At 48.4% G+C, this 19,443-nt stretch overlaps 2 protein-coding genes across 2 annotated transcripts in view; one reads left to right on the plus strand and one right to left on the minus strand.

The window, feature by feature from the left end:
* slc18b1 (solute carrier family 18 member B1) overlaps window positions 1-1,927 on the plus strand; it is a gene marked incomplete at its 5' end in the record, with an annotated part of 15,439 nt that extends 13,512 nt beyond the window's left edge. Inside the window, 2 exons of the mRNA XM_079692896.1 lie at window positions 1,584-1,630; window positions 1,735-1,927. Of these exons, the coding sequence (XP_079549022.1) occupies window positions 1,584-1,630; window positions 1,735-1,789 (102 nt within the window). The 3' untranslated portion in view covers window positions 1,790-1,927. The remainder of the gene's footprint in view (window positions 1-1,583; window positions 1,631-1,734) is intronic.
* A 7,879-nt stretch (window positions 1,928-9,806) lies between these two features.
* The window catches only part of ahi1 (Abelson helper integration site 1), a 30,082-nt gene continuing 20,445 nt past the window's right edge, over window positions 9,807-19,443 (minus strand). The window contains exons 15-28 of the mRNA XM_079693332.1: window positions 19,284-19,390; window positions 19,091-19,209; window positions 18,769-18,899; window positions 18,543-18,683; window positions 17,492-17,658; window positions 17,150-17,189; window positions 16,759-16,811; window positions 16,120-16,237; window positions 13,345-13,397; window positions 13,087-13,182; window positions 12,814-12,976; window positions 12,126-12,181; window positions 11,936-12,018; window positions 9,807-10,296 (exon numbers count right to left, since the gene is read on the minus strand). Coding sequence (XP_079549458.1) covers window positions 10,146-10,296; window positions 11,936-12,018; window positions 12,126-12,181; window positions 12,814-12,976; window positions 13,087-13,182; window positions 13,345-13,397; window positions 16,120-16,237; window positions 16,759-16,811; window positions 17,150-17,189; window positions 17,492-17,658; window positions 18,543-18,683; window positions 18,769-18,899; window positions 19,091-19,209; window positions 19,284-19,390 — 1,478 coding nt within the window. The 3' untranslated portion in view covers window positions 9,807-10,145. The remainder of the gene's footprint in view (window positions 10,297-11,935; window positions 12,019-12,125; window positions 12,182-12,813; window positions 12,977-13,086; window positions 13,183-13,344; window positions 13,398-16,119; window positions 16,238-16,758; window positions 16,812-17,149; window positions 17,190-17,491; window positions 17,659-18,542; window positions 18,684-18,768; window positions 18,900-19,090; window positions 19,210-19,283; window positions 19,391-19,443) is intronic.

Genomic DNA, 19,443 nt, shown 5'->3' on the forward strand with positions numbered 1-19,443 from the left:
AGATTAGTGGCAGCCGGCTTAATTACCGGCTCCGCTTCCTCGGAGGCTCTTGCGGAGCAGACCAGGAGCGGGGGAGCCTCACTCCCCTTTGACTCGCCGCCGGGAGACCCTGTCTCTGGGGTGGCAGGGGAGCGGAGACGTGGGACGGAGCCCCTGCAGCCGCCAAAGCCTGCTGCGGGCGTTGGTGCCGCTGTGGGCGCTCAGCAGACTGGAGCCAGCTGACATGCTGGTGAATGCCGTCCGCCTGTTCCGCGGCCGTCTTCATGGACTCCACCATGGCGTGGAACTGGGGTCCTAACAGCCCGTACGGCTGATTGGAGCGTCCAGTAGCACTTTTCTGGCCGTCTCCGTAACAGACGCCTGCTGCAGCCCGAGGTGGCGCTGGATCTGTGTCACCCACGCGGAAATCCTCGCCTGGGAGACAGCCCTGTGGCGACGGAGAAGGGGACCGCATGCTCGGCCGCCAAACCAGCCCCCTGCTCCGACTCTGTCTCCCCCGTTCGGGGGAGAGGAGGGAGGGGAGAACCGCACGGTGAACCATGGAGTGAGACGGGGTAGGAGTCGTCCGACTCCTGCCCGGCACTCGGCTCCAGAGACAGGCTGCCGTCCACGTGCTCCTGGACGGGCCAATCGTCCTCGTCGGCCGCAGCAGCTAGAGCGTCAGCGTCTTCCTGCCGGCTGATGGGAGACGGCACAATGTGAGCAAGCGACCTGCTGGCTGAGAGCCGCGTCCGCGTGCTCTGACCCCAGGCAGGATTCACACATTGCGTGCTGGTCATAGCTCATGATATATCCTGAACCACATGAGGGACGACCTCGGACGCAGTTGTTGCTCATGGTGTTTAATGGTTCTGTGCTTCAGTAACTGCTGAGGTTTGCTGAAAAAAAGAGGGAGCAGGTTGTCGGGCCTCCTTCCTATTTATACCGGAAGGAAGCCCGAGGTTGGGGCCCACCTTGCGGGTGGGCGTGGACTACAAGTGTTTCAGTGCTGTGCGGGGGCGCAGGGGGATTACCCAATAGCGATAGCCTTAGAGGGCGAAGCCATATACGAAATAGAACCTTTTCCTCCCCAGGAAGGTTACCACCTCTCTAGCAGGGACTGAAAAGGTTCACATGAACTAAGTTCTAGTTCCAGATCTTTTTGGTGTGAACGCAACATTCCAAGAACTATTGGAACTATTCCTTGGTAAAGTACTCCGGTGTGAAAGCGCCTATGGATTTCGAAATAAGAATTTCTGAAAAATAAATATATTTGGATTTAAAAATAAAACTTTTCTAAACATAACGTTTGGATCTGCAGAAGCACCGACACTGCAAGGCTTTTTTTTCTGTTGAAAAACACTTGAGAGTAAATCTCTGTCTCTCTCAGCCTCCTGACCTCCTGCTGAGGGTCACACAGAGTGTGTGTGTGTGTGTGTGTGTGTGTGTGTGTGTGTGTGTGTGTGTGTGTGTGTGTGTGTGTGTGTGTGTGTGTGTGTGTGTGTGTGTGTGTGTGTGTGTGTGTGTGTGTGTGTGTGTGTGTGTGTGTGTGTGTGTGTGTGTGTGTGTGTCATCATGTGAAGTCATGAGCTCTGTCTCCTCAGGCTCTGCTGCTGGCTGTTTATTACCTGAGACACCCCCCCTCCCAGAGGTAAATGTACTTTATTTTATATTCTCTGTTTGGGATATTCCTCAAATATATTTTATAATATTATTACCTCGTGTATTTTAATAACTTTATTTCTGTTTGTATAGAATGGTTTCAGAAGGTCCAACGACCAGCGAGCACTCCCCTCTGCTCTCTGACTGAACAACAACAACAACAACAACAACATGTGTTTACTTTATTTTAAATGCCTTTAAATAATTTATATAAGACCAAGGTGAATTTGTATTTGTTTGCACTTTAGAAAATATAAATATTATTGTTTAAAAACAACGAAATCAATATGAATGCTTCAATGTTATTGTTTACTTTGTTAATATATTATTGCACTAATCTAACAGTTTAAATATATATAAAAAGATTTTAAATATTATTTACATATTTGTGATTTACATATGGTTAATCATTTATTTGTAAAAACACATTTAGATTTTTTTAAAGGTTACAACATATTATTAATTCCTCGTTAAATGTTTATTCTTAGAAAAGTTATATTTAAAAGTCCCATGGCCATTTCTACTGATCATAGTTCCATTGCTGAGGTCTGCTAGAATAGATGTACATTGTTCAATGCTCCAAACTCACATTAGTTTCTCAAACAGCATCTCTGTATAGTGTGTGTATTCACTCTCCGTCCTACACGGTTTGTTGGAGCTCTTGCCCCCCACCTCCCTGTGAGCCCACTGTGCTCTGATTGGTCAGCTCGACCACTCTGTTCTGATGAGTCCACCACCGTTACAGCTGAACATGTGATTATGTGTTACAATGGCGTTTGTTAGCAACCAGGAAATGACCCCAGTAAGGACAAACGGGTGAGGATGCTGCGTGGGGTCTGGGTGCCGTGTTGGGGGGAGGTTGGGGGGCTCGCTGCTTCACCCTGTGAGGCTCGAGGAGCGGACAGTGTGAGCTGGGTTACTGGTGTCGTTTCCTGGTTGCTGCGTGGGGTCTGCGAGACACAGCGAATGGAAAGGGGGGGGTGCTGAGGGGGCTGCAGCACCCCCATCTGCGAGGCTCCACTAGCGGTCCGTTTACATGCAGAAAAAGCTACAAAACACAAGGGGACGGGTAATAACCAGAAGAGCATGACATGGGACCTTTAAATAAAATGCATTATTATTATTTATAATAATATTTAATTAAACATCTTTAAACATATTTTAGATTCTTAAAAAAACTATTATTATCTAAAAATGTATTATCAATAACAAATACTGGTAAAAAAAATACTATTATAATAATAATAAATAAACAAACTTTAAAAAAAAATGTTTTCAAGATGAATACATTTTAGCATTAAACATAATTATTTATTGTTGAATTGTTTCGTAACAGTAAAACGTTTATTTCGATATCATTATTCCATTTATTAATGATTTATTCTTCATGTAAATAAGTTCATGTGTTTTTATGAACAGTTTTCTAAATGTGTGTTTCCTCCAGACTGTTTCCTGAGAGCTAAAAGCTTAACGCTGATGAATGAGTGATTATATAATGAGTGACTGGAACAGAGCTGAATAAATGCTCCTTTGTTTCCGGAGCGGCTTAACGGTCTTTCTGCATCACATCATCAACGCACTGCACTCTGGGAAAGACTTGTGTAATTATAATAAAAACATGAAGAAGAGTCTGACAGGTCACGGTGCAAACAGAGGCTGGTGTGTTTTTATTGTTTAAATTAATGAATTTGGTTTACAGTTGTTTGCGTCCTGTAAGCTTCCCCCTGGCGTCCCACAGGGATCCACACTGGGCCCACTTTGATTGATCTGATGTGATAACAATCTGCATCGTGTTGCATTCACTGCACGTCGTGATTCTGTGCCTCCTCTTCTGACTGAACATGTTCAATAAAAACGGAACATATGTGAATAAAAAATCCTCCCGTTTATTCATACATCATGTTATAATCTGGAGAATTTTAAATCATAGCACCCTAACGAACATATTCCTTTATATGCAACTCTACTTGTCAGGGAATCATTCGCCTTGCATGTCCTCCTCCTTCGCCCTCTGACGCAGAGGCCCAGCCTCGAGCAGCCGCTATCTCCCTTAAGGAGGGGCTGCCCTAGCAAGTTGTTGTTGTTACCAGTTTGTGACCGGGCAGCTCTCGGGCAGAGATAGTTATTGTTGTGAGGCACCTGGAACACATCCTTCTCGGGGTGTAGATGACCCCGAGCCATAAGGAACAACAACTGTGATTCAGTGTCCTCAGCTGTTTAGTCTATCTATTGAAGAATGTTGATCATTACACTCTGAACTAGTTACAACCTGGAGCTACAGGAGGGGTCATCTCTACCGTGTGGTCAGACCGTGACCCGTGACATGTCTTGTGAATTCTCTGGCCGAAGCTCCAAATAAACCGTCAGTGTTTGACATCAGAGCTCCAGCTCTCCTCGTGTCTCTGAGTCCTGACTCCATCAGAGCTCCAGCTCTCCTCGTGTGTCTCTGAGTCCTGACTCCATCAGAGCTCCAGCTCTCCTCGTCTCTCTGAGTCCTGACTCCATCAGAGCTCCAGCTCTCCTCATGTCTCTCTGAGTCCTGACTCCATCAGAGCTCCAGCTCTCCTCGTCTCTCTGAGTCCTGACTCCATCAGAGCTCCAGCTCTCCTCGTGTCTCTCTGAGTCCTGACTCCATCAGAGCTCCAGCTCTCCTCGTGTCTCTGAGTCCTGACTCCATCAGAGCTCCAGCTCTCCTCGTGTCTCTCTGAGTCCTGACTCCATCAGAGCTCCAGCTCTCCTCGTGTCTCTGAGTCCTGACTCCATCAGAGCTCCAGCTCTCTTCGTGTCTCTCTGAGTCCTGACTCCATCAGAGCTCCAGCTCTCCTCGTGTCTCTCTGAGTCCTGACTCCATCAGAGCTCCAGCTCTCCTCGTGTCTCTGAGTCCTGACTCCATCAGAGCTCCAGCTCTCCTCGTATCTCTCTGAGTCCTGACTCCATCAGAGCTCCAGCTCTCCTCGTGTCTCTCTGAGTCCTGACTCCATCAGAGCTCCAGCTCTCCTCGTGTCTCTCTGAGTCCTGACTCCATCAGAGCTCCAGCTCTCCTCGTGTCTCTCTGAGTCCTGACTCCATCAGAGCTCCAGCTCTCCTCGTGTCTCTTTGAGTCCTGACTCCATCAGAGCTCCAGCTCTCCTCGTGTCTCTGAGTCCTGACTCCATCAGAGCTCCAGCTCTCCTCGTGTCTCTCTGAGTCCTGACTCCATCAGAGCTCCAGCTCTCCTTGTCTCGCTGAGTCCTGACTCCATCAAAGCTCCAGCTCTCCTCGTGTCTCTCTGAGTCCTGACTCCATCAGAGCTCCAGCTCTCCTCGTGTCTCTCTGAGTCCTGACTCCATCAGAGCTCCAGCTCTCCTCGTGTCTCTGAGTCCTGACTCCATCAGAACTCCAGCTCTCCTCGTGTCTCTCTGAGTCCTGACTCCATCAGAACTCCAGCTCTCCTCGTGTCTCTCTGAGTCCTGACTCCATCAGAGCTCCAGCTCTCCTCGTTTCTCTGAGTCCTGACTCCATCAAAGCTCCAGCTCTCCTCGTGTCTCTCTGAGTCCTGACTCCATCAGAGCTCCAGCTCTCCTCGTGTCTCTGAGTCCTGACTCCATCAGAGCTCCAGCTCTCCTCGTGTCTCTCTGAGTCCTGACTCCATCAGAGCTCCAGCTCTCCTTGTCTCTCTGAGTCCTGACTCCATCAGAGCTCCAGCTCTCCTTGTCTCTCTGAGTCCTGACTCCATCAGAGCTCCAGCTCTCCTCGTGTCTCTCTGAGTCCTGACTCCATCAGAGCTCCAGCTCTCCTCGTGTCTCTCTGAGTCCTGACTCCATCAGAGCTCCAGCTCTCCTCGTGTCTCTCTGAGTCCTGACTCCATCAGAGCTCCAGCTCTCCTCGTGTCTCTCTGAGTCCTGACTCCATCAGAGCTCCAGCTCTCCTCGTGTCTCTGAGTCCTGACTCCATCAGAGCTCCAGCTCTCCTCGTTTCTCTGAGTCCTGACTCCATCAAAGCTCCAGCTCTCCTCGTGTCTCTCTGAGTCCTGACTCCATCAGAGCTCCAGCTCTCCTCGTGTCTCTCTGAGTCCTGACTCCATCAGAGCTCCAGCTCTCCTCGTGTCTCTGAGTCCTGACTCCATCAGAGCTCCAGCTCTCCTCGTGTCTCTCTGAGTCCTGACTCCATCAGAGCTCCAGCTCTCCTCGTGTCTCTGAGTCCTGACTCCATCAGAGCTCCAGCTCTCCTCGTGTCTCTCTGAGTCCTGACTCCATCAGAGCTCCAGCTCTCCTCGTGTCTCTGAGTCCTGACTCCATCAGAGCTCCAGCTCTCCTCGTGTCTCTCTGAGTCCTGACTCCATCAGAGCTCCAGCTCTCTGTGTCTCTCTGAGTCCTGACTCCATCAGAGCTCCTACTCTCCTCGTGTCTCTCTGAGTCCTGACTCCATCTGAGCTCCAGCTCTCCTTGTGTCTCTCTGAGTCCTGACTCCATCAGAGCTCCAGCTCTCCTCGTCTCTCTGAGTCCTGACTCCATCAGAGCTCCAGCTCTCCTCGTGTCTCTCTGAGTCCTGACTCCATCAGAGCTCCAGCTCTCCTCGTGTCTCTTTGAGTCCTGACTCCATCAGAGCTCCAGCTCTCCTCGTGTCTCTCTGAGTCCTGACTCCATCAGAGCTCCAGCTCTCCTCGTGTCTCTGAGTCCTGGCTCCATCAGAGCTCCAGCTCTCCTCGTGTCTCTCTGAGTCCTGACTCCATCAGAGCTCCAGCTCTCCTTGTGTCTCTGAGTCCTGACTCCATCAGAGCTCCAGCTCTCCTCGTGTCTCTCTGAGTCCTGACTCCATCAGAGCTCCAGCTCTCCTCGTGTCTCTTTGAGTCCCGACTCCATCAGAGCTCCAGCTCTCCTCGTGTCTCTCTGAGTCCCGACTCCATCAGAGCTCCAGCTCTCCTCGTGTCTCTTTGAGTCCCGACTCCATCAGAGCTCCAGCTCTCCTCGTGTCTCTCTGAGTCCTGACTCCATCAGAGCTCCAGCTCTCCTCGTGTCTCTCTGAGTCCTGACTCCATCAGAGCTCCAGCTCTCCTCGTGTCTCTCTGAGTCCTGACTCCATCAGAGCTCCAGCTCTCCTCGTCTCTCTGAGTCCTGACTCCATCAGAGCTCCAGCTCTCCTCGTGTCTCTCTGAGTCCTGACTCCATCAGAGCTCCAGCTCTCCTCGTGTCTCTGAGTCCTGACTCCATCAGAGCTCCAGCTCTCCTCGTCTCTCTGAGTCCTGACTCCATCAGAGCTCCAGCTCTCCTCGTCTCTCTGAGTCCTGACTCCATCAGAGCTCCAGCTCTCCTCGTGTCTCTCTGAGTCCTGACTCCATCAGAGCTCCAGCTCTCCTCGTGTCTCTGAGTCCTGACTCCATCAGAGCTCCAGTTCTCCTCGTCTCTCTGAGTCCTGACTCCATCAGAGCTCCAGCTCTCCTCGTGTCTCTGAGTCCTGACTCCATCAGAGCTCCAGCTCTCCTCGTGTCTCTCTGAGTCCTGACTCCATCAGAGCTCCAGCTCTCCTCGTGTCTCTCTGAGTCCTGACTCCATCAGAGCTCCAGCTCTCCTCGTGTCTCTCTGAGTCCCGACTCCATCAGAGCTCCAGCTCTCCTCGTGTCTCTCTGAGTCCCGACTCCATCAGAGCTCCAGCTCTCCTCGTGTCTCTTTGAGTCCCGACTCCATCAGAGCTCCAGCTCTCCTCGTGTCTCTCTGAGTCCCGACTCCATCAGAGCTCCAGCTCTCCTCGTGTCTCTTTGAGTCCTGACTCCATCAGAGCTCCAGCTCTCCTCGTGTCTCTCTGAGTCCTGACTCCATCAGAGCTCCAGCTCTCCTCGTGTCTCTCTGAGTCCTGACTCCATCAGAGCTCCAGCTCTCCTCGTGTCTCTCTGAGTCCTGACTCCATCAGAGCTCCAGCTCTCCTCGTGTCTTTCTGAGTCCTGACTCCATCAGAGCTCCAGCTCTCCTCGTGTCTCTGAGTCCTGACTCCATCAGAGCTTCAGCTCTCCTCGTGTCTCTTTGAGTCCTGACTCCATCAGAGCTCCAGCTCTCCTCGTATCTCTTTGAGTCCTGACTCCATCAGAGCTCCAGCTCTCCTCGTGTCTCTGAGTCCTGACTCCATCAGAGCTCCAGCTCTCCTCGTGTCTCTTTGAGTCCTGACTCCATCAGAGCTCCAGCTCTCCTCGTGTCTCTGAGTCCTGACTCCATCAGAGCTCCAGCTCTCCTCGTGTCTCTCTGAGTCCTGACTCCATCAGAGCTCCAGCTCTCCTCGTGTCTCTCTGAGTCCTGACTCCATCAGAGCTCCAGCTCTCCTCGTGTCTCTGAGTCCTGACTCCATCAGAGCTCCAGCTCTCCTTGTGTCTCTCTGAGTCCTGACTCCATCAGAGCTCCAGCTCTCCTCGTGTCTCTCTGAGTCCTGACTCCATCAGAGCTCCAGCTCTCCTCGTGTCTCTCTGAGTCCTGACTCCATCAGAGCTCCAGCTCTCCTCGTGTCTCTGAGTCCTGACTCCTTCAGAAGTTTCCCCCACACTACTTATAAATAATTCTTAGTAATATATAATAATAATTATCATGGTTTTACAGGTATGTTCAAAAATCGAAGCAAATTCAAAATATCGCTTTCAAGTGTTTTTATTATAAAAACAAGTCTGATATCAAACCTGTGCCTTTACATGATGTACAAATATATATCTGTGAGGAAGAGGAGTAATCTCTGACAGGCTGAGGACATAAATCTAGTTTCTTTATATCAGCGGTAACATGTAAACACTTCAACATACTGACGTCAGAAATAAGAACAGCTGCAGGGCAAGTGTGCATAATACATGGAGAAACATGGAGCTCTCTGTAGTCTACGTGTCTGTAGTCTACGGGTCTGTAGTCTACGTGTCTGTAGTCTACGTGTCTGTAGTGTCTGTAGTCTACGGGTCTGTAGTCTACGTGTCTGTAGTGTCTGTAGTCTACGTGTCTGTAGTCTACGTGTCCGTAGTCTACGTGTCCGTAGTCTACGTGTCCGTAGTCTACGGGTCCGTAGTCTACGTGTCTGTAGTCTACGTGTCTGTAGTCTATGTGTCTGTAGTGTCTGTAGTCTACGGGTCTGGAGTCTACGTGTCTGTAGTGTCTGTAGTCTACGTGTCTGGAGTCTACGTGTCCGTAGTATACGTGTCTGTAGTCTACGGTCTGTAGTCTACGTGTCTGTAGTGTCTGTAGTCTACGGGTCTGTAGTCTACATGTCTGGAGTCTACGTGTCTGGAGTCTACGTGTCTGTAGTCTACGTCTCTGTAGTCTATGTCTCTGTAGTCTACGTGTCTGTAGTCTACGTGTCTGTAGTCTATGTCTCTGTAGTCTACGTGTCTGTAGTCTACGTGTCTGTAGTCTACGTGTCTGTAGTCTATGTCTCTGTAGTCTATGTCTCTGTAGTCTACGTGTCTGTAGTCTACGTGTCTGTAGTCTACGTCTCTGTAGTCTACGTGTCTGTAGTCTACGTGTCTGTAGTCTACGTCTCTGTAGTCTACGTGTCTGTAGTCTACGTGTCTGTAGTCTACGTGTCTGTAGTCTACGTGTCCGTAGTCTACGTGTCCGTAGTCTACGTCTCCGTAGTCTACGTCTCCGTAGTCTACGTGTCCGTAATCTACGTGTCTGTCATCTACGTGTCTGTAGTCTACGTGTCCGTAGTCTACGTCTCTGTAGTCTACGTGTCTGTAGTCTACGTGTCCGTAGTCTACGTCTCTGTAGTCTACGTGTCTTTAGTCTACGTGTCCGTAGTCTACGTCTCTGTAATCTACGTCTCTGTAGTCTACGTGTCTGTAGTCTACGTGTCTGTAATCTACGTGTCTGTAATCTACGTCTCTGTAATCTACGTGTCTGTAGTCTACGTGTCTGTAGTCTACGTGTCTGTAGTCTATGTCTCTGTAGTCTACGTCTCTGTAGTCTACGTGTCTGTAGTCTACGTGTCTGTAGTCTACGTGTCTGTAGTCTATGTCTCTGTAGTCTACGTCTCTGTAGTCTATGTCTCTGTAGTCTACGTGTCTGTAGTCTATGTCTCTGTAGTCTACGTGTCCGTAGTCTACATGTCTGTAGTCTACGTGTCTGTAGTCTACGTGTCTGTAATCTACGTGTCTGTAGTCTACGTGTCTGTAGTCTACGTGTCTGTAGTCTATGTCTCTGTAGTCTACGTGTAGTCTATGTCTCTGTAGTCTACGTGTCTGTAGTCTATGTCTCTGTAGTCTACGTGTCCGTAGTCTACGTCTCCGTAGTCTACGTGTCCGTAGTCTACGTGTCTGTAGTCTACGTGTCTGTAGTCTACGTGTCTGTAATCTACGTGTCTGTAATCTACGTGTCTGTAGTCTACGTCTCTGTAGTCTACGTGTCTGTAATCTACGTGTCTGTAGTCTACGTCTCTGTAATCTACGTGTCTGTAATCTACGTGTCTGTAGTCTACGTGTCTGTAGTCTACGTGTCTGTAATCTACGTGTCTGTAGTCTACGTGTCTGTAGTCTACGTGTCCGTAGTCTACGTGTCTGTAGTCTACGTGTCAGGAGTGAAGGCAGCGTTGCTGTGTCCTGAGTGTCTGTGAGCCAGAGGACTGTCTGTTGATCTTCCTCTCCTCCTGCTCGTCTCCTGAGGAGTGTCTGAAGCAGGAAGTCCCGCCTTCTTCAACCTCTTCTTCCTCCTCACTCTGCAGGAACACAACAACAGTCACTATTTATTGTTTATTGTTGTCTATATCTCAGTCAGTGTCTCACCTGGTGTCCTGTGTCTCTGTCAGTGTCTCACCTGGTGTCCTGTGTCCCTGTCAGTGTCTCACCTGGTGTCTTGTGTCTCTGTCAGTGTCTCACCTGGTGTCTCTGTCAGTGTCTCACCTGGTGTCATGTGTCTCACCTGGTGTCCAGTGTCTCTGTCAGTGTCTCACCTAATGTCCTGTGTCTCACATGGTGTCCTGTGTCTCTGTCAGTGTCTCACCTGGTGTCTTGTGTCTCTGTCAGTGTCTCACCTGGTGTCCTGTGTCTCACCTGGTGTCCTGTGTCTCACCTGGTGTCCTGTGTCTCTCTCAGTGTCTCACCTGGTGTCCTGTGTCTCACCTGGTGTCCTGTGTCTCTGTCAGTGTCTCACCTGGTGTCTTGTGTCTCTGTCAGTGTCTCACCTGGTGTCTCTGTCAGTGTCTCACCTGGTGTCCTGTGTCTCACCTGGTGTCCTGTGTCTCTGTCAGGGTCTCACCTGGTGTCTTGTGTCTCTGTCAGTGTCTCACCTGGTGTCTCTGTCAGTGTCTCACCTGGTGTCTCTGTCAGTGTCTCACCTGGTGTCCTGTGTCTCACCTGGTGTCCTGTGTCTCAGTGTCTCACCTGGTGTCCTGTGTCTCAGTGTCTCACCTGGTGTCCTGTGTTGCTGTCAGTGTCTTACCTGGTGTCCTGTGTCTCAGTCTCTCACCTGGCGTCCTGTGTCTCTGTGTCTCACCTGGTGTCCTGTGTCTCTGTCAGTGTCTCACCTGGTGTCCTGTGTCTCTGTCAGTGTCTCACCTGGTGTCTTGTGTCTCTGTCAGTGTCTCACCTGGTGTCTTGTGTCTCTGTCAGTGTCTCACCTGGTGTCTCTGTCAGTGTCTCACCTGGTGTCCTGTGTTTCTGTCAGTGTCTCACCTGGTGTCTTGTGTCTCTGTCAGTGTCTCACCTGGTGTCTCTGTCAGTGTCTCACCTGGTGTCCTGTGTCTCACCTGGTGTCCTGTGTCTCTGTCAGTGTCTCACCTGGTGTCCTGTGTCTCACCTGGTGTCCCAGTGTCTCACCTGGTGTCCTGTGTCTCACCTGGTGTCCTGTGTCTCTGTCAGTGTCTCACCTGGTGTCCTGTGTGTCACCTGGTGTCCTGTGTCTCTGTCAGTGTCTCACCTGGTGTCCTGTGTCTCACCTGGTATCCCAGTGTCTCACCTGGTGTCCTGTGTCTCAGTCTCTCACCTGGCGTCCTGTGTCTCTGTGTCTCACCTGGTGTCCTGTGTCTCAGTGTCTCACCTGGTGTCCTGTGTCTCTGTGTCTCACCTGGTGTCCTGTGTCTCTGTCTGTGTCTGTGTCTCACCTGGTGTCCTGTGTCTCTGTCAGTGTCTCAACTGGTGTCCTGTGTCTCAGTGTCTCACCTGGTGTCCTGTGTCTCACCTGGTGTCCTGTGTCTCTGTCAGTGTCTCACCTGGTGTCCTGTGTCTCAGTGTCTCACCTGGTGTCCCAGTGTCTCACCTGGTCTCCTGTGTCTCAGTGTGTCACCTGGTGTCCCAGTGTCTCACCTGGTTTCCTGTGTCTCAGTGTCTCACCTGGTGTCCTGTGTCTCAGTGTCTCACCTGGTGTCCTGTGTCTCTGGCTCTGTGTCGTTTGTCTCTGACAGGAAGCGGAGCTCTCCGGAGGAACTGATGGCAGCAGACACCTGGAGAGAGACAGGAAGTGATGAAGACCACCATCAGGTCTCCTTTAAACCAGTATCATATCATCAGAACCAGCAGTAGATTAATCTGTAGGATGGCGTCCCCTCACCCTGGTGGGAGTCTTCCTCTCCGTCTCCTCAGCAGCCGGAGCCCCCTCCTCGTCTCCTGCGACAGACAATAACTCTTACCCACAATGCATCTTTTACACATTGCATTATAACCAAGCCCCCAGGAAGTGCTCCGCACACTGAGGAAAATATTCCTAGTGTCCAAACGGCGTTACTGCAACTTCCGTATCAGTCCGTGACGTCACTGGCCCAGAAAGACTTTCTCACATTGACTAACATTGGGAAAGAGACGTATGTCAATCAGAGGATCATCTTAAGAAACTACCCAGTATGACCTATGTGATATCCCTTTTTAGAATCATTTGGTCCGTAAAGTTGTAAAATGCACTAAAAACCTAATCCAGATTTACTTTCTCTCTCCATTCATTCTACTGAAGAGCGGGAGATCGGGGGTGGAGCTTAATGACAGGAGGTGGGGCTTAATGAATGAGGCGTGGCTTAAGGGGAAACTAAACTGCGCTCTATGAGCTACATACAGGTACTACTGCTCTGACAGCAAGGCATGATGGGTAATCTGTGACGTTTTGCTCTCTAACATGTCAGGCCATGTTGTCCTCATGAGTCAATGAGCAGCTCTCATAATGAACAGGCCCCGCCTCCAACGCTGTATCCAGTACTTATTAAACATCCATGATCCTAACCCCCCCCCCCCCCCTCCCTCTCTCTCACTCTGGTCGGAGACGTATGAGGACAGGAAGTATCCCTGCTGTCCGTCAGACAGCCGTCCAAACCACCAGTTCTCGTTGTCCCTGTAGAGGACCTGGACCTCGTCCCCGCGGCGCAGCGTTAGCTCGTCAGAGCGGGACGCCCTGTAGTCGTACAGAGACACCACCTGCAGGGGGGGGAAGTGAAACTGAAGCTCCTGAAAGCTGTTCTCTGAAACCAGCAGCAGGCCTATAGGAGTCTCTGAGGAACTACATTGATTGATGGATTAAGACTCACCACCTGTTGATCAGCTGACTCTGTCTCATGTCCTCCTGCAGAGGCATGTCCTCCTGCAGAGACATGTCCTCTTGCAGAGACACGGTCCGAGACGCTCTGGAGGAGAGACACACAAACATCTCAAAATGTTTCAGTTTCATGTTTTTAAAGGACCCCTGGAAACCCTTTTAATCCTGCAGCAGCACAAATAGCTTTAGCAGCTGACTAAATGCTCAGTGAACTAGAAACCCTTTTATAATACACCGTATGATCTGTTACCGTGTGCAGCCTGGAGGCTCCTCTCAGACGCTGACCCACTGGACTGAAGCCTCCTGAAGGGACAGGGACAATCGGCTGTTAGCTTGTTGGAGTGTTGGAGTGCAACAGGAAGCAGTGATTCATTACAGACGTACGGACACAGGTGTAAACGATCAGAGGCCCGTCTGGGTACGGAGAACATGTTTCAACATGGAGAACATGTTCCACTACACGGAGAACATGTTTCAACATGGAGAACATGTTCCACTACACGGAGAACATGTTTCAACATGGAGACCATGTTCCACTACACGGAGAACATGTTTCAACATGGAGACCATGTTCCACTACACGGAGAACATGTTTCAACATGGAGACCATGTTCCACTACACGGAGAACATGTTTCAACATGGAGACCATGTTCCACTACACGGAGAACATGTTTCAACATGGAGAACATGTTCCACTACACGGAGAACATGTTTCAACATGGAGACCATGTTCCACTACACGGAGAACATGTTTCAACATGGAGAACATGTTCCACTACACGGAGAACATGTTTCAACATGGAAAACATGTTCCACTACACGGAGAACATGTTTCAACATGGAGAACATGTTCCACTACACGGAGAACATGTTTCAACATGGAGACCATGTTCCACTACACGGAGAACATGTTTCAACATGGAGAACATGTTCAACTACACGGAGAACATGTTTCAACATGGAGAACATGTTCCACTACACGGAGAACATGTTTCAACATGGAGAACATGTTCCACTACACGGAGAACATGTTTCAACATGGAGAACATGTTCCACTACACGGAGAACATGTTTCAACATGGAGACCATGTTCCACTACACGGAGAACATGTTTCAACATGGAGAACATGTTCCACTACACGGAGAACATGTTTCAACATGGAGACCATGTTCCACTACACGGAGAACATGTTTCAACATGGAGAACATGTTCAACTACACGGAGAACATGTTTCAACATGGAGAACATGTTCAACTACACGGAGAACATGTTTCAACATGGAGAACATGTTCCACTACACGGAGAACATGTTTCAACATGGAGACCATGTTCCACTACACGGAGAACATGTTTCAACATGGAGAACATGTTCCACTACACGGAGAACATGTTTCAACATGGAGAACATGTTCCACTACACGGAGAACATGTTTCAACATGGAGACCATGTTCCACTACACGGAGAACATGTTTCAACATGGAGACCATGTTCCACTACACGGAGAACATGTTTCAACATGGAGACCATGTTGAAACATGTTCTCCGTGTAGTGGAACATGGAGACCATGTTCCACTACACGGAGAACATGTTTCAACATGGAGAACATGTTCCACTACACGGAGAACATGTTTCAACATGGAGACCATGTTCCACTACACGGAGAACATGTTTCAACATGGAAAACATGTTCCACTACACGGAGAACATTCACTCCTGATCTGCTCAGCTGTAATCCAACAAATATGTGACCCCACATTCCCAGGATTATCAGACCAGGGGCCACCAACCACACAGAGGCTTTATATATGTGTCCTACTAGCTATTCTGAAGCGATTTAGAGTCTCTGTTTGTTAAAATAACAGTGTAAAAACTCAGTGTAACAGCAGTGTAACACCAGTGTAACAGCAGTGTAACACCAGTGTAACACCAGTGTAACAGCAGTGTAACAGCAGTGTAACACCAGTGTAACACCAGTGTAACAGCAGTGTAACACCAGTGTAACAGCAGTGTAACACCAGTGTAACACCAGTGTAACACCAGTGTAACAGCAGTTTAACACCAGTGTAACAGCAGTGTAACAGCAGTGTAACAGCAGTGTAACACCAGTGTAACAGCAGTGTAACACCAGTGTAACACCAGTGTAACAGCAGTGTAACACCAGTGTAACACCAGTGTAACACCAGTGTAACACCAGTGTAACAGCAGTGTAACACCAGTGTAACAGCAGTGTAACAGCAGTGTAACAGCAGTGTAACACCAGTGTAACAGCAGTGTAACACCAGTGTAACAGCAATGTAACAGCAGTGTAACACCAGTGTAACAGCAGTGTAACATCAGTGTAACAGCAGTGTAACACCAGTGTAACAGCAGTGTAACAGCAGTGTAACACCAGTGTAACAGCAGTGTAACACCAGTGTAACAGCAGTGTAACAGCAGTGTAACAGCAGTGTAACACCAGTGTAACAGCAGTGTAACAGCAGTGTAACACCAGTGTAACACCAGTGTAACAGCAGTGTAACACCAGTGTAACAGCAATGTAACAGCAGTGTAACACCAGTGTAACACCAGTGTAACACCAGTGTAACAGCAGTGTAACAGCAATGTAACACCAGTGTAACAGCAGTGTAACAGCAGTGTAACACCAGTGTAACAGCAATGTAACAGCAGTGTAACACCAGTGTAACAGCAGTGTAACACCAGTGTAACAGCAATGTAACAGCAGTGTAACACCAGTGTAACAGCAGTGTAACAGCAGTGTAACACCAGTGTAACAGCAATGTAACAGCAGTGTAACACCAGTGTAACAGCAGTGTAACAGCAGTGTAACACCAGTGTAACAGCAATGTAACAGCAGTGTAACACCAGTGTAACAGCAGTGTAACAGCAGTGTAACACCAGTGTAACAGCAATGTAACACCAGTGTAACAGCAGTGTAAAACCAGTGTAACAGCAGTGTAACAGCAGTGTAACAGCAGTGTAACACCAGTGTAACAGCAGTGTAACAGCAGTGTAATAACTCACGCTGCTGAGTGCTGAGCGAGGCCTGGGGGATCAGCGTCTCGGCCACAGATCCAGAGATCTGCAGTTTGGCGTGAGGAGAGAGGAAGGAGGGGGGGGGCAGCGTAGAGTTTAACCCCGTCTGAAACAAGAGGGGTAGGAGATTAATTTCACTTCAAACACACATCTACTTCACATGAACACATTTCATCAATAATCTTGCTCTTGATTCAAAGTAGAGAGGTCAATCCAAGGTGAAGAATACATGAAATATATGTATTTAGTGAAAAGGAGCCGGACTATACTCTGTGTTCAGGACTTCTTTCCCACATGTCTGTAATCAGATTAGTAATAATGCTCCCATGGTATTAAATATGCAGCTTTACAAAGAGCGTCTGTATGGGACTCCTGGTCACATTGTTGCGGGTTAGAGCAGTAGAAACACATTTAGGATGAAGTTACTGAATGAGGTCTATTGTTGATATGAAGGCCATGAATGTTACATCACCTCAATAAGACCAGGTTCACTAAGCGTGTGTTTACTACAACTGCTACTAACCGTTATCCTTATGAATTATTATGAGGATTCCTAGAGGAGTGTTTGGGGTTTAAAATGAAAGAAAATACTTTTTTAAATCCACTTGAATCTGATTTAAAACTCACTGTGACAGAGTCAGGGGTGAAGCTCCTCCCTGAGTGAATGAAGCTCATTTTATCTGAAACACACACACACACACACACACACACACACACACACACACACACACACACACACACACACACACACACACACACACACACACACACACACACACACACACACACACACACACACACACACACACACACACACACACACACACACACACACACACACACACACACACACACACACACACACACACACACACACACACACACACACACACACACACACACACACACACACACACACACACACACACACACACACACACACACACACACTATAAGTAACCAGCTCTGTTTGATTGACAGGTTGATGGAGATGTTAGATGTGACACCCTGGCAGCACCTGGCTCGTTGTGTCCGGACAGAGAGGACCGAGGAGGCTCCTGAAAAAAAAAACATATCAAATAATATTTTAAATAAAAAGGACAAAAAAATAACAATAAAGGTTTTGATTTGTTACTATCAATAACTTTATATAATGATTATATGTATAATAATTATAATACAAATAAAGGCAAACATATTAAGAAATAATATATAATAGGTATTCATAATATTAGCAATGATAAAAATAACAAAGCAATAATAATAAAACTAAAATAATAGTATTAATAATAATAGCAATAAAAATATATATTTATACAAATAAATAATAATAATAGTTGTTATGATAAAGGATATTAACCAGCACAGAGTCGAGCTGCTGCTTGACGCTCTGCATCTTCAGAGCCAGCCTGGTGGTGAGGATCAGCTGATCCATGGAGTCCTGCAGGGGGGGGGCGGGGGGGGTCCGGGGGTCTGCAGAGGACGACCTGCTGCTGGCCTTCAGACTCTGGCCCTCCAGCTGGGACACTGACAGAGAGACATGGGGGGGGGACACTTAGGTTAGGGTTGAATGCTATAACACCCCCTGCTGTGAAACACTAATGATGAAGACGTATAAAAGGACGTGATACATTTACAACAAAAAATACAAATATTCTTTTAGACTTTATTCTCATCATTTCTACTTCAGTGAGTATTCATGTTTGTTTTGCACATTTTTTAAATGTATCTCTCCTAAATAAAACACATCATCTTTCTGTAATGTTGTTCTCTTTCACGGAATAATCTCAGAAAATCTCACAGTTCTTTTTCCAGATCAATTTGTTCTAGTTGACCAGAGGCCGGTTCCTAAAGGGAGAACAGACCTGGGTCAAGCTGCTTTAAATACGCTGCCCCTCCTGCCTGGAGTCAAGTACAGAAGGAGCTGGAACTGTCAGCTGTGATCACTTTGGGGGAGGACAGAGAACAGAGATATGATTGGTCGATGTGATTTCTCTTATATCCCATAAATGAAGTTGTTTTAAAATTATGCCAGTTTTTAATGTGTTATAAAAGTTTATTTTATTTGCATATTGACTGGGTCAGGGTCAGGGTCAACCCATTGACTGTGTGTGTGTGTGTGTGTGTGTGTGTGTGTGTGTGTGTGTGTATCTGTGTGTGTATCTGTGTGTGTGTGTGTGTATCTGTGTGTGTATCTGTGTGTGTGTGTGTGTGTGTGTTTGTATCTGTGTGTGTGTGTGTGTGTGTGTGTGTGTGTGTGTGTGTGTGTGTGTGTGTGTGTATCTGTGTGTGTGTGTGTGTGTGTGTGTGTGTGTGTGTGTGTGTGTGTGTGTGTGTGTGTGTGTGTGTGTGTGTGTGTGTGTGTGTGTGTGTGTGTGTGTGTGTGTGTGTGAGTGTGTGTGTGTTCTCACCTGTGCGGTCGTGCAGGTAGAGGTGGATCAGCTGTTCCTGTCCGAAGGCACTGAAGGCCACCATGTTTTCGTGGGGGTGAAAGCAGACCCCGTGCAGCGCGGTGGAGAAACTCAGCTCCGAGTACACCGCCAGCTGGTCTCCTGAGAGAGGGGGGGGGGGGGGGTCAGCTGCAGGTATATAGATAGATATAGGTATGTCATAGTAATGACAATAAGAGGGTCTGACCGGTGTCGGTGTTCCAGACGTAGGCCATGCCGTCCTCGCTGCCTGAGAACAGGAAGCTCCCACAGGGGGTGAAGGTGCTGCAGAGCCTCTCTCGGTAGTTCGTGGCCCCGATGTACCGCTTCACCGCCAGGCTGACCACAGGCATGAGGTAACATCAACATGAGATCAGGTGTACTTTATTGATCCCATTTCTATACACTACATGTTTCTTTGTTGTCACATTTACACTTTGAGTTGCCCTCCCACCCTCAGTCATAAACAAATATAAGATTTGCATCTGAAGCAGAAAACCAGCAGGTTACATATGAAGTATGAGATTTACATGCGCAGGTCCATCATCCGGAGCACGCTGTCTCTGGCGTGGATCAGCAGGCAGCGTCCGTTGGGATGCAGCTGCAGTTTGTTGATGGGGACGCTGAGCAGGTCGCTCTCTGAGATCTCCTGCAGGACACATGCTCAGTTATACTTTACATATTGAACATATGAACTGTATGAGTTAACCTCCTCTCCTGTACCTTCTCCACAACCCAGCGCTGACTCAGCAGACTCTTCTTTCCTTCACTTCCTGTCGTCTTCCACACCACGATCAGGCCTGAGTTATCAGCAGAGAACATCCTGCGTCCTGATCACAGCACACCCACATCAGAAGTTGGCTTTAAATACCAAGAGAGTACT

This window comes from Notothenia rossii (genome assembly GCF_949606895.1).
Source record: "Notothenia rossii genome assembly, chromosome: 7".
Classification (NCBI taxonomy): Eukaryota; Metazoa; Chordata; class Actinopteri; order Perciformes; family Nototheniidae; genus Notothenia; species Notothenia rossii.